Genomic DNA, 12646 nt, shown 5'->3' on the forward strand with positions numbered 1-12646 from the left:
AGCCGTCTCCTTGCAAAATTCCTCATTGGCAACCTTCCATAACAGGTATTGTCCTCCATTTAGCACAGCTTTACACATATTAGCCCAATCTGCTGGCGTCATGTTCAAGTTGTTAATGGATTCGACCAAGCTTACAGTGAAGGGTGCTTGAGGACCATAGGTTGTTACAGCCTCTTTTAGCTGCTTCACTGTTTTGAAATTTAAAACTTGGTAAAATCGCTGCCCTCCTGCCTCAAATACAGGGCATGTTAATATTTGAGATCTTGTCTCAGGATCCCAACTATCAACTGCGGGGGTTGGGGACCTCCCAGCATATGGAGGTGGCCTTGTTAGTTGGACACTTACGTCCTCTGGTGATAGAAAGGTGTTAGTAGCAGTCTCCTGTAGAGGTGGTGCTGTTGGTTGGACACTTACACCCTCTGGTGATAGAAAGGTGTTAGTAGCAATCTCCTGTTGTAACTTTCCCCCTGATGGCTTTTTCTGTTTTACACTTTCTTTCTCTGTCTGACTAACTTGAGAGGCCTTCTCTTTTACTTGAATCTTTTCCTCTGTCTGACTAACTTGAGAGACCTTCTTTTTTACTTGAATCTTTTCCTCTGTCTGACTAACTTGAGAGACCTTCTCTTTTACTTGAATCATTATGTCTTCTCCTTCCTCTACCATTGTCTGAACTGAAGGCTTTGGACTAAGCAAACAAGATATGAACGTCCACAATGGCAATGTGCCAACTGGCAGAGTCCCTGGGCTTTTCTTTTCTATTCTTTTTAAATCTTCACCATGATGGTTCCATTGTGATATATTTAACAACTCCTCCTTAAAAAGCCATGGGCTACATTTTTGTATTGTATCAACGTATGCCCTGACTGCTATTGATTTTACTGGGATGCCTCCTTCCTCTAACAATTTACTTAACACTCTTTCAGTTTGTTTTTTACTAATTTCTGATCCCGTATTTCTACTATAATACAACCCAACAAGATGACGCCAAACAAAACCGAGACAGAATGAAATAAAAAGGGAACAACAAAAAGTCATTATAGCCTTTCTATCCTCCTGACATGTGCATCCGTCCTTTCTCCCTATCTGTTCCTCAGACGTAAATAGTTTTTCCTCAGATGTGAGCGGTTTTTCTTCTGTCTCACTCATCTCCAGGGACAGGCAACTTAAAACAAAAGTGAAACAAAATAACAAAAGAAGAATCTTAAAATGGCTACCCATCCTCTCGCCCTGCCCTCAGGGGCGAGCAGTTTCACTTACCCTCAGTCGCTCCCCGTGCGAGCCACCAAATGCCGCAGTCTGGCTGGGCACAATCAGGAGCCACTTGTCAAAAGAAACTAACTTTATTTTTAGAACCAAACACGCCAAACAAACAGCATCTCAGGAAAAACCCCTCAGAGCCTCAACTGCCACCACCGGCTTTCCACACGCCTGTCTCTCCCCCCACAAGCTTCTCTCCACCTCCCACAATCCTCCTGCTCTTGAGGCCGATTGGCTGGGTCACGTGGGCAGAGCCAAAAAGTCCCCCAGTGAGCAGCTCCGTGGTCTGAAAGGGCAGGGAAACAGTCCAATGAGCATCACCGCAGAGGAGCCAATCAGCTAGATGTTGCTGGGGCCGAGGAGCCAATCAGCTAGATGTTGCTGGGGCCGCTGTGAGCCAATCATCAGCCGGCAGCTGGATTGCTGGCAGCTGGAAGTTTGCTGGGGCCCCTTCGGCTGTGGCTCTCAACAGTATTTGAAGTCCAAGGATGACGTATTCGTAAACTCATGCAAAACTTGCATGGGCCTTAAAGTTATATGCTAATGATTCTGGTTATTAAGTGAAATAGAATCATTAATCTCTCTGGATCAAGAGCTGTGAATTAGACAACACTTGCTACAGTCATTTTACTTGTATGTCCCAAGACTCACAGCCAAGACATTATATCCATATGTGACTGTGCCAATGCTAATAAATTTGCTTTCACGTGGCATTTAGAGATTTCTATTGAGCCCACAACCTCAATTATTAAAGTTTGAGAATATATGTGAGTTTATAAAATCCTTGTCTCCCCAGGAGTTTTAAACAGGAGCTTACATCATGGCTTAGCCACAAATTAAATGGGAATTTGGGAAATAAGCAACTTTGTTTTCTTGCATATTTGACTTCACCTTTGTGTTAGTCCACTTTTCATTGCTGTGAGCAAAATACCTGACAGGAACGACTTAGGGGAGCAAAACTGTATTTTGACTCATGGTTTCAGAAGTCTTAATGCATGGTTGGCCACCTCCATCTCTCTGAGCCCAAGGTGAGGTAGAACCCCATGGCAGAAGGGCATGGTGGAGAAATGCTGCTCAGCTCATGGCAGCCCAGAAGCAGAAAGAGAGGGAGGAGCCAGAGGGACACGATGTAATCCAAAAGGACATGTCCCCAGTGACCTACTTCCAGCCACATCCTGCCTGCACACCCTGCCTGCTTACAGTTGGCACCCTCTACAGTAGTCCTTTCAAATTACTAGTCCATCAACTGAATTAATTACCGATTAGCTTACAGCTGTCATGATTTAATCATTTTACCTCTGAACATGAACACAGGAGCTTTGTAGGCATACCTCCTAACTAAACCATAGCAACCTGACACCAAGATGAAGATTCTGATCTTAATTGCAATGTGCAACATTAACCAAGAGTTGGATAATTCTTGAAAAAGAAAAACGAAAGATGTTACACATGCCAGGTGCCACATGGGGAAATAATATTAAGAACAAATCAATCTGGACTTATATGGAAGAGTGTTTGGGTAGTATGAATCTACCATAATGTACACCTTTGCACATACATGTAATAACCTACTCTTCTTTCAAACTTTTAAAGGAATTTCAAATAAGAGTCATTTTGTACATTTTATACCAAACATTAGGATACTTTAGCTTACTCAAGTTCTTTGGCCCCTTTTATTTTCTTGCATCATTTATTATTATTATTATTATTATTATTATTATTATTATTATTATTATTATTATGAGTTTGGGAAAGCTTCAAAAAATTCCTGCAAACTATAAAACCACTTGCATACACACACCAGGGCTTCTGTTGTTTTCATCAGACCATACATTTTTTTGAAACTGATCCCAGATTACCTACATTCTTTCCTTTTGTATGTCTCTAATATCTTCAATTTAATTTTTCCTTGTATTCTCAGTCCTTGGGTCTTTTGTTCTTTCAAGATTTATACTTTCATTCCACACTCCCACGGAGATTCTTCTCTGTTGGCTTAAGGCAGATGTCAAGGGGTATTTGTCCCTCGTTTTTTCTGGTCTATTTCATATTGTCTACATGTAGACATTATGTATCTTTTTGGAGGGGACCTTCATAGGACATGAAGGCAATCTGGAAGTAGGTCCGTAGACATGTCAATTTACTTACTAAATGTAATGTTTTATTCCGACTTGTGACAACAGTACATATATCTTAAATCTTAAGGGTAAATGAAGTGAAAAAGAGACTAAATGAACGACACCATGTTTCAGTACCAAAAGAACTGGTTAATTTAAAGTAGCTGAATTGTTCCTGGTTGAAGTCTCCTTCCTGCCTTAACTTTGAGCTTTGGCCAAATCACTGGTATTGCTGGCCTGCAGCCACCTGCTCTGTGACATGGTATTAACTCACAAAGCCATCTTATGACCTTTCCTACAATCGCTGGTTCTTGGGGTGCCTCATTTCCTTCTCGCCTGGGAGGAAGGTGCTTTTAGAGTGAGCATTCATGAGATGGGACAGTGCACGCAGCACTTCCCTAAGCCCCTTGGAAAGATCATCTGTTTTGCTGGAAGAAAGTCTGAAGGGAATACACCAAATACCGACCATTATAGTCTCTGTGTGTTTATTTTTCTTGCCTTCAGTTTCCAAAGAGCACAATTACTGGAAAGTAATCACAAAGTCTAGCAAGGTGCTTTGTAATTTTTAAAGCACCTTTCCTAGGATTTTATGTGCTTAATCCATATAGAAACGTGGCACAAGTGGTATTATCTCTCCCATTTTACAGTCAAACAAGGTGAGACCAACTTATTTGCCCACGATCACTCAGCTAACAAATAAGGAGCCAGAACTTGAACTTGGGACCTCTGACTGTGGACTTTCCACCACCCCAAACTCCCTTTCCCTAGATTGCTCCCACATCCTAGGAAGTCCGTCCTCACTAGATGTTTTAGTCAACTTTTTCACTCCTGTGACTAAAAGGCCCAACCAGAACAATTGTAGGGAGGAAAGGTTTATTTGAGAACTCACAGTTTCAGAGGTCTTAATCCATAGAAGGCCAACTCCATTCCTCAGGGCTGGACATGAGGCTAAACATCATGGAGCAAGAGTGTGGCAGGGGGAAGCAGCTCACACAGTGATCAGAAAGCAGAGAGACTCCATTTGCCAGATACATAGCCATGCCCTCCATGAACCACTTCCTCCAGCCACATCCCACCTGCCTCCAGTTACCACTCAGTTAATCCCACCAGGGATTAATTCACTGATTAGGTTAAGACTCCTATAACCCAATCATTTCTCCTAAACCTTCTTGCATTGTCTCACGCGTGAGCTTTTGGGGAACACCTCTCATCCAAACCATAACACCAGATTTCAAGGACAGCTTCTTCATATAGCTTAGGGATTGACCCTCTTTCCCTGTTTTTAAGCCGGTCTAATTTGACTAGCCATCTTGTATCACAAAGGCGTATTTCTCCCAATCACTCCAAAATTCAGTGATCCTTGGAGTTAGATACATGATGCAACAAAGCCTCTCCCTTGGAAGAGAGCCCAGGCCCAGGGAGGCAGGAGGGCGTTGTCTTAGTGTACTTGGAAGGTGTCCTGTGGCTTTGATCTTGTCTGAATAATCAGTACTGAGTTGATTTTTGTACCTCTTTATAAACTCCTCAGGTTTCGGCATCCCTTGGGGCCACAGACCAACCAAAAGTTTTTCTCGCAATGTGCAACAGTATTTTACATCTTTCACAGCAATCTCTGATCTGAATTTAAATTAATCTTTACAACTCTTCAAGGTACACAAGAAAAGGGGTGGTACCCTTGTTGTACAGGTGGTTAAAGTCTTCCAGACTGTAGATGCCAGAGCCCGGATGTCCTCCCTGCTCCCTGCAAGCCCAGGCTGCTTTCCTTTTGTTTTTTACCCAAGGTTCTTATTCATGCCATTGTTTGTATAGGTTATGGCCATTCATCCTTAAGTCCTAATTACAAATCTCATTTTAAGAAAGGAAAAAAAAACTCAGATTTATTCTGCTTCATCTTCTTGCTATATTCTTAATGAATTCTACAGGTCAACTGATCCTTGGCAGAGTGGCAAGCCAGAATTTAAGTTCTTAGCTGGTGCATTTACATGTCCAATCATTCCTTCAGCTGTCAGCTTTTTAGCGGTTACTGTACTTTCATTCATAAATGTTATTTTGATGGTCTGACCCTAATCAAGCCCTTGTGAGAAGGGAGCAGGAACCCAATGAAATTTACACAAGGAATCGGAGCATCTTCATAAACAATAAAGGAAATGTTACGTTACACGTGGGTTTTGATCAGAATGTGTATAAAATTAAAGTTGTGTTGTTAGTTCTTGCTAAAGAAAAAAAAAAAGCCAAGGAATAACTTAGATCCTTTCGTTCCTCTGAGAATTTGCACAGAGCACCTGCTACATGCCAAATGTTCTAGGTACTGAATATGAAGCTGTCAACATGGCAGACAAAAATCCCTGTTCTGCGAAGTTTCGGTTCCAGGGTGGGTGGCTCTGGGAAAAGCTGAGCAGATTAAGGACAGGGTCTGGGGAGAGGGAGTCATGGAAGGCTTTGCTGCCTTTGTATCTTATCCACCTTATAACATAGAAATCTGATTTCCATCCACATTTTTTTTTTGTAACTTACAGTTCCACAATGAATTATTTTTAACATTGTACTAAAAAAATGTTTTTTAAAACTTGTAGTAATTACACTTGTTCAATTACATTCTTCAGAGAAACGTTAGTGATTTCTAAGTCTACTATGAGTCTATGCCCCTCTATTTTGTTCAACATTGGAGTCTACATAATGCTTCATGCTTTTTAAAACAGGATCTGAAAAATAAAAGCCAAAAATATAAAAATGGTTTAAGAATTATTCATCTCAGAAGCTTATGTTCATGTTATTTTTGTGTGTGTATGTATTTTTTTTTCTAAAATGATGGTTTTGGCTCCAAAGTTTGGGTGATGCTAACACTATTTTGTATTTTTTACATTATTTTATAATGCCTTTGAACACTGAGAGAAAAAAATGTGCTCCTTGGCCAGTTGTCCAGGAGCCTGATATTAGCCCTAGGATGAGATCACCAGTGCTGGTCACCATGGGAACCCTGTGCTGCACCTGAGGGCCTCTCTTGGAAGGGAAAATGCACAGCTACCAATTCAGTACTAAACCAGTCTGCCTTGCTCCTCTGTTCTAGAGACTGCAGATGGTGCACGAGTTATCAGGTGACTATTTTCTTTTCCTTTTAGATGGCAGCGCAAAGAGTGAAAAGAGGCAAGTGACACAGTTCCACATGAGGCTTGGCTGCTTCCTGTACAACTTCAGACACCCCCAAGAGCTAAGACTTTGTCTCCCACCTTTCTAGAAAACCACCAGTTGCCAATAGATGCATTTTAAGGGGCCAATGATGAAAGCTTCATTTATTTGATCAATAACAGGCAATGACATTTGCCCTCAAGATGGAGGCATCCCCAGAGTGGATTTGAGGAATTCAAGCCACCTCACCTCTGCCCGGGCCTATCCCCCATAACAGTGTGGCTCTTTCCAGTATAGTGCATTATATATCAAAATGTTGAGGGTATAACCCGTTTTCACGGTCATTTCTTAGGCCTCTGACCACATTGGCTTGTTCCACTTGGGTCAGATCAGCATGTTTTAGGTGTGTACGTGGTGATGGAAACACTGGATTCTACACTAGGAGCACCAGCAAACCCCGTTTCAACCCTTTCTTTAAATACTTACCCAAAACCTGACCTTTCCTTACTCCTTACCAACTTGGCAGCTTCTGGTTCAGAACAATATCTAAACATGTGCATTTTATGATGGCTTAGAGTTATGGAGTCATAAACATTGCTTCATTTTTAAAAGATTTGTTTGGTATGTGTATTATTATTTTCTTAGAGCAAGGGCATAGGATATGAGAGAAAGAGAGAAGTCAATGCCAAAAAGTAATTTAGTGGGAAATTCTAGTGCCTAGTGAATGAGTTTCAGGAGGAGAGGGTGGGGTGTGCAAACGTGTCTGGGGGTTCAAGCAGGCTCATTCACTAGACGAGCAGAAGGAATGGGGTTGCTACGGTTCAGTTCATCTTCCTGTATTCTAATGGGACCCCCAACCTCTTTTGCAGGAAATAATTCTTTTCTGAATTTCTGACTCCATCAGTTTAGTTGAATCTAGTCTGGCAAGGAGTCTATATTTTTTCAATGCCTCCTTTCATATGTTGAAAATTTTCCGTTCACCTCAAGGAACTTTTACATTCCCGTGCTTCCATAGTCGAGAAGCAATCTTCCTCTCCAGAACCCCAGCTCCAGAAAGTCAATGTAGAATTCTGGCTTCCAGGAGGGGGCGCTCTATAAAAAGAGCAGCTTGAAACCCAGGCCATTTAGGGTAAGGATCAAGAACCTGATGTGTGGTTCTGCACATAGCTGAGGAGTTTAAAATGTGGCTTTTCCCACCCTCTTCTTGTACAGTCCACACACTGTCATTGGAGGTCAGTGTACATTTTGGCCCAAAGCAATTGCCAACTCCATGGTGCTCCGGCTTAGTAGGTTCTGTGTCTGAGCAAATTATTTATCCTCTCAGAGCTTCATCCCAGGGACAGAAAGCCTTCTAATATAGTAGCTGTCATCTGCAGGTGGACCACTGCCCTTGTATCTCCTTCCTCTGGAGAGATTTACCGTTGGTAGATTTCTGGGTGGACTCCATGGTCCCCGAAGTATAAGGCTCCCCCAGTTTCTGAAAGACTTCTCTTTCTACCACTGTCTTCACTTACCAACCGTGTGTTTGACCCTCTGCTTCTGTGCCTTCCTCCCCTCTCCCCAGTCTCTCTTATTGTCTCCATACACACACCCCAAAGCCACTGGACATGACGATGCCCAGGTGGTCACTAGAAGCCCTGCTCTTTTACTTGTGCCCCAAGTTCACATTCCATTGGCCTCTGAACTTTGAAAAACTACCAACCCTTCAAATTTAACACAATTAAAATGACAAAAAATTTGTGTCATTTTTTTTTCCATTGGAGAAGTAATTCATAACACATTGCAAATAAAAGAAAAAGCAAAAGGGACCCTACCTCTTACCAGCACTGCTCAGGACCCTGTTGCTAATTACATTCTTGGCCCTAGATCAGGTCCTTCTCTTAGCTACCCAATCCAATGTCCATTGTCTGTCATTCTTCTAACTAGCAGCCCTATAGTTACTGTGTCTGCAATTCACTTTGTCATTTTATTTCAGAATCAAATCCTATTGAGTCGTCCTTCAGAAATGTCTCATGGGAAAATTAAAATTATAACAGATATAAAACGCTAGCCCTCTCTCAAGTCCTTTCCTCTCCACGCCCACTGCCTCCAAAAGGAAGCCATTCCAGCTGGATGGCCAGCTCACTGGAGTGCAGAGACCATATGGCTCGGGTCTCAAATAGAGTCTTGCCCACAGCGATGAGCACGCGGTGTGGGCCCCACGCTCAGAGCGTGAGTCACGATGGACACAGCCAGATCCTCTTTCCCACAACTTGTCAAGGACTTTTAGAAAGCAGTCGTGCTCAGAGCTAGAGAGGAAGTGGGAAACGGGCACTGCTCAGGCTATAAAAAGGCCTGACTTCTGGAGGCCAACTTGGAAATAAGTGTCAACAGCCTGGAGATTCTGCTCCCCCGAGCCTCAGCAATACCCACTGCTAAAAGAACAGTCTCAGGAAGAATCATAAATGTGTGCAAAGAGGGAGCTACAAGAACATTCATTGTAGGATTGTTAAAATAGCAAATAATTGGGAGGAAAAACCCTGAAATGGGAGGGCTGAGAAAATTTGTGTTTAAAATTCGTTCTGAAAATACAAGGACCCTCCTCTCCCCTTTGTCTCCCTTCATGCCTTCTTTTCTTCCTTCCTTCCACTTTCTCCCTCTTTCCCTTGCCCAACCTTTCTCAGTTTTTCTTCCTTTTCTCTTTCTTCCTCCCTCTCTCTTGCTTGCTTGCTCTCTTTCCCTCCCTCTTTTAGCAATTTTCTATGATAAACATGTATTACTATTGCATTAATACAAAAACAATCTTAAAATATGACTATTCTAAGTCATACCATTAGTTCCTTAAAATTTTTTCTCTCTTATGATTATAATCTTTTAAAAAGGGTTGTGTCTCATTTAGTAAGTTTTTTTGGAGAATCGTGGTACATATATTTCACTATTCTATGCTTTGTCTTCACGTGGGAGATTAGTAAATAATAAAAGGATGCTTAGCTACCAATAATCAAATAGTGGTTCTTCTTCCATCCCCATACCTTCAAAGGTTTCAGATACCTACTATGTGATTCCCTGATCCCTTCCCCCTTATCTAGTCAAAAATATATGATTTGTTTTTAATGGTGTGTTTGGGACATGAACATGGATGCTGAAATCAATTAACTTTGCTTTGAAGGTCTCCTTAGAGCCCTAGAAATAATTGCAGATACTCTAGGGAAATATCACAACCAGGCCTGAGAGTGACTATTCTGATCCACAAAACTGAGGAGACAGGAAAACATACAACCAACTGAGGAGGGCACAAAAGAGAATGTTTCAAATTAGCTCATGTTCAGCTTTTATAGTTTTCCCCTTAGCAGATAGTAACTATTAGTCAGCTTTCTGTCGCTATGACACAATAGCTGAGATAAGCACCTTAGAAGAAAGGTTCATTTTGGTTTGTGGTTTCAGAGGTTTTGGTCCATGGTCACTTTGGTCTTATTGCTTTGGGCCTGTGATGGCACAGTACATCATGGTGGAGGTGTGAGGCCAAGGAGGCCTGTTCATCAGAGAGAAAGTCAGGAAGCAGCTTGAAGTACACAGACACCACTGATCTAACTTCCTTCCACTAGACCCCACCCCATAAAGGCTCCATCACCTCCCAATTGCACCACAGGCCAAGCCACTAAAACATGGGTCTTGGGGGGACATTCCAGGCCCAAACCATAACCTTAGCCAAAGTCGACTTTATAGCAAGAACTTTAGATTCAATTCGTAAGCACTAGTAGTCAATTTTTCCAAAAAAGTTTATTTAAATGAATCAAGATGGAGCATTAGTGGTTTTGAAGTTGTCTAGGCCACTTCTAGAATTCTGTAAAATTATAGGATCCTAACTTAGTGTCTCTCATTCCACCCTCATCTTTTTCATGATTTGATAACTTAATGAAGGAGATCATAAAACTTTATTGTTGAGGCATTTTTAGGAGACCGAGACACATTTTTCTTTGTATCATTATTGCCAAAAGGCCAGGTAGCCTTAAGTATCCTGTGAAAAGGCAAAAGTGTGGTGGCAGAGTCGGTGGGCTGTGCTAAATTCAATAAAGTTCTTTCCTGATTGACTTTGGAGCACAAATCTTAACAGACACTATAAAACTCCTAGAAATGCCCATTCTTTTCAGCATCCGTCACTGTGTTTTACTACTGAATCCTTTGTCCTTTAAGTGTCTTGTAAACCCTTTGGGCACCTCCCTGGCACCTCCCTTGCATACATGCTAGCACAAGTGATAGTCACAATATTTAGAATAGCTTTTTATTGACAGCACAGCCCAAGACAAACCAGTCTGTCATTGCACCCTTGACCTCCTTTCATGGGACTATCGGAGATATTGTTCTATTTGTAGGTCTAACAATTAGATTAAAGTTTATCTCCCAGTTACACAGAGCTTCATGAAGGCGGGGTCCATTTTAGTGTCCTTTTATTGCAGATGATTATCATGGCAGGCCGGGGGTAGAGTCCTTAGAAAGGTCTGCTTGCAAAGTTGGTCTTCAGCTGGCGTCTGGTAAACAGTTCCTCACACTGAAATGAAATACTGATAAGATCAGAGTGACTCTCTGTACCCATCCTGTTGGGATAAGCAGCATGGTTTATGCTGACCATGTGCTTTCCTTCTGGGGTCTAAAATTTTGGTACAAGGCAAACAGAGAGTGCCTACACCAGCAGCCCCCCAAACAGCCTTAGGCATGGAGTCTACAATGGGCTTCCCTGGGCAGAAGCATCACAGGCATGACACTGAATTGTCACTCACCTACAGGCACTCTGCCTGGCCCTCACAGGAGGGAGAGAGCTTAAGGAGGCCTGTGCATGGATTCCCCAGACACTGCCCCAGTCCTTTTCCCATCTGGCTAGGCGTCTCCACCGCACCACTGGAATTAATCTTAGCTGTGAACACGACTTTGTATTGTAACTCCTATAGCACATGCTTAGTGATGGGTGTCTTGAGGACCCTCCAAATACCACATGTCCCCACAACCATGCCCAGCATTTGGCATTTAGTAAGTGGCTTACTACATGTTTTCTGAAATGGAAATGAAAATGACTCAAAGAGCGAGGACTAAATCTGTCCTCTGAAAAATTCTCAAACAAATCAAGAAGTATTATAAACACATCGATGACATCCTGAGGACTCCAATGGAGAATGTACATCCTCTGGAAAGGGCGGAGTTAAATATGATTCTGAATATTTAGCTCAGGCAAAGCCTTTCTCGTGAAGATGGACCTTCTGTATTTGAAGTGGCAGTGGGAAGAGCAGAGCTAGGGGCTTCACTGGCGTGGAAGCTATTTCCCCAGCTTTCCGTCACCTCCCTCCATACCATGTGTTGGCACTGTTGGCCAATTGAGTCACCGAGAGTGACACTTCAGTATGGGTGATGAGGGCAAAGAGCAAGTGCTTCTCAACATGGCTGCACATTGGAAAGGGTCTGGAAAGCTTGAGGAAATCCTGATGCGGGGGCCCACCCCTAGACATGCCGCCATCACTGGTTTGAGGTGTGGTCCAGATGTTCATTGGAATTCCCTCCTGACACCAACCCCATCCTTTCCTCCCCCACCTCATCTTTGACCATCAGACTTCACAAGGTGAGGTCCACACTTCCACCAAGCCCAGTTTATTCTTACTTTCTAAATGCTTTATAAATTTCAATTTTCTAGTTTCCGAGTGTTAGGGTTTGGATATGAGGTATGGCCCCCAAAAGCTCATGTGCTAATGTGGCATGTTCAGAGCTGAAATAATTAGATCATGAGAGTTGAAACCTGATCCGTGAATTGGTCCAGTTGATGGATTAACGAATCAAAAGGACAACTGTACAAAGCGGTAGCTGTAGGCAGGTGGGCATGGGGGTGTGACCTTGGAGGTTCTATATGCTCCTCATGCGCGTGCACGTTCTCTCTCTCTCTCTCTCTCTCTCTCTCTCTCTCTCTCTCTCTCTCTCTCCCCTCTTCCTCTCTGTCATGAGCTGAGCAGCTTTTCTCTGCCATGACCTTCTGCAATGATGTTTTGCCTCACCTCAGACCCAGAGCAATGGAGCCAGCCGAACATAGACTACACCTCTGCAAACAAGAGCCCCAAAATAAACATGATCCTCCTCTAAGTTGTTCTTGTCGGGTGTTTTGTTCCCAGCGATGATGAGCTGACTGACAC

The 12646-nt window shown here is 42.7% G+C and overlaps 1 protein-coding gene across 2 annotated transcripts in view; it reads left to right on the plus strand.

The window, feature by feature from the left end:
• Rnaseh2b (ribonuclease H2 subunit B) overlaps positions 1-12646 on the plus strand; it is an 86650-nt gene extending 74004 nt beyond the window's left edge. The window contains exon 10 of one of the 2 annotated variants that reach the window (XM_071611519.1): positions 12470-12646. In XM_071611519.1, coding sequence (XP_071467620.1) covers positions 12470-12631 — 162 coding nt within the window. In that variant the 3' untranslated portion in view covers positions 12632-12646. Of the gene's footprint in view, positions 1-6490; positions 7109-12469 lie in introns of those variants that run through there. The other variant, XM_027928819.2, reaches the window with a different exon arrangement.

Source organism: Marmota flaviventris, chromosome 4 (assembly GCF_047511675.1).
Source record: "Marmota flaviventris isolate mMarFla1 chromosome 4, mMarFla1.hap1, whole genome shotgun sequence".
In the NCBI taxonomy this organism is placed as follows: domain Eukaryota; kingdom Metazoa; phylum Chordata; class Mammalia; order Rodentia; family Sciuridae; genus Marmota; species Marmota flaviventris.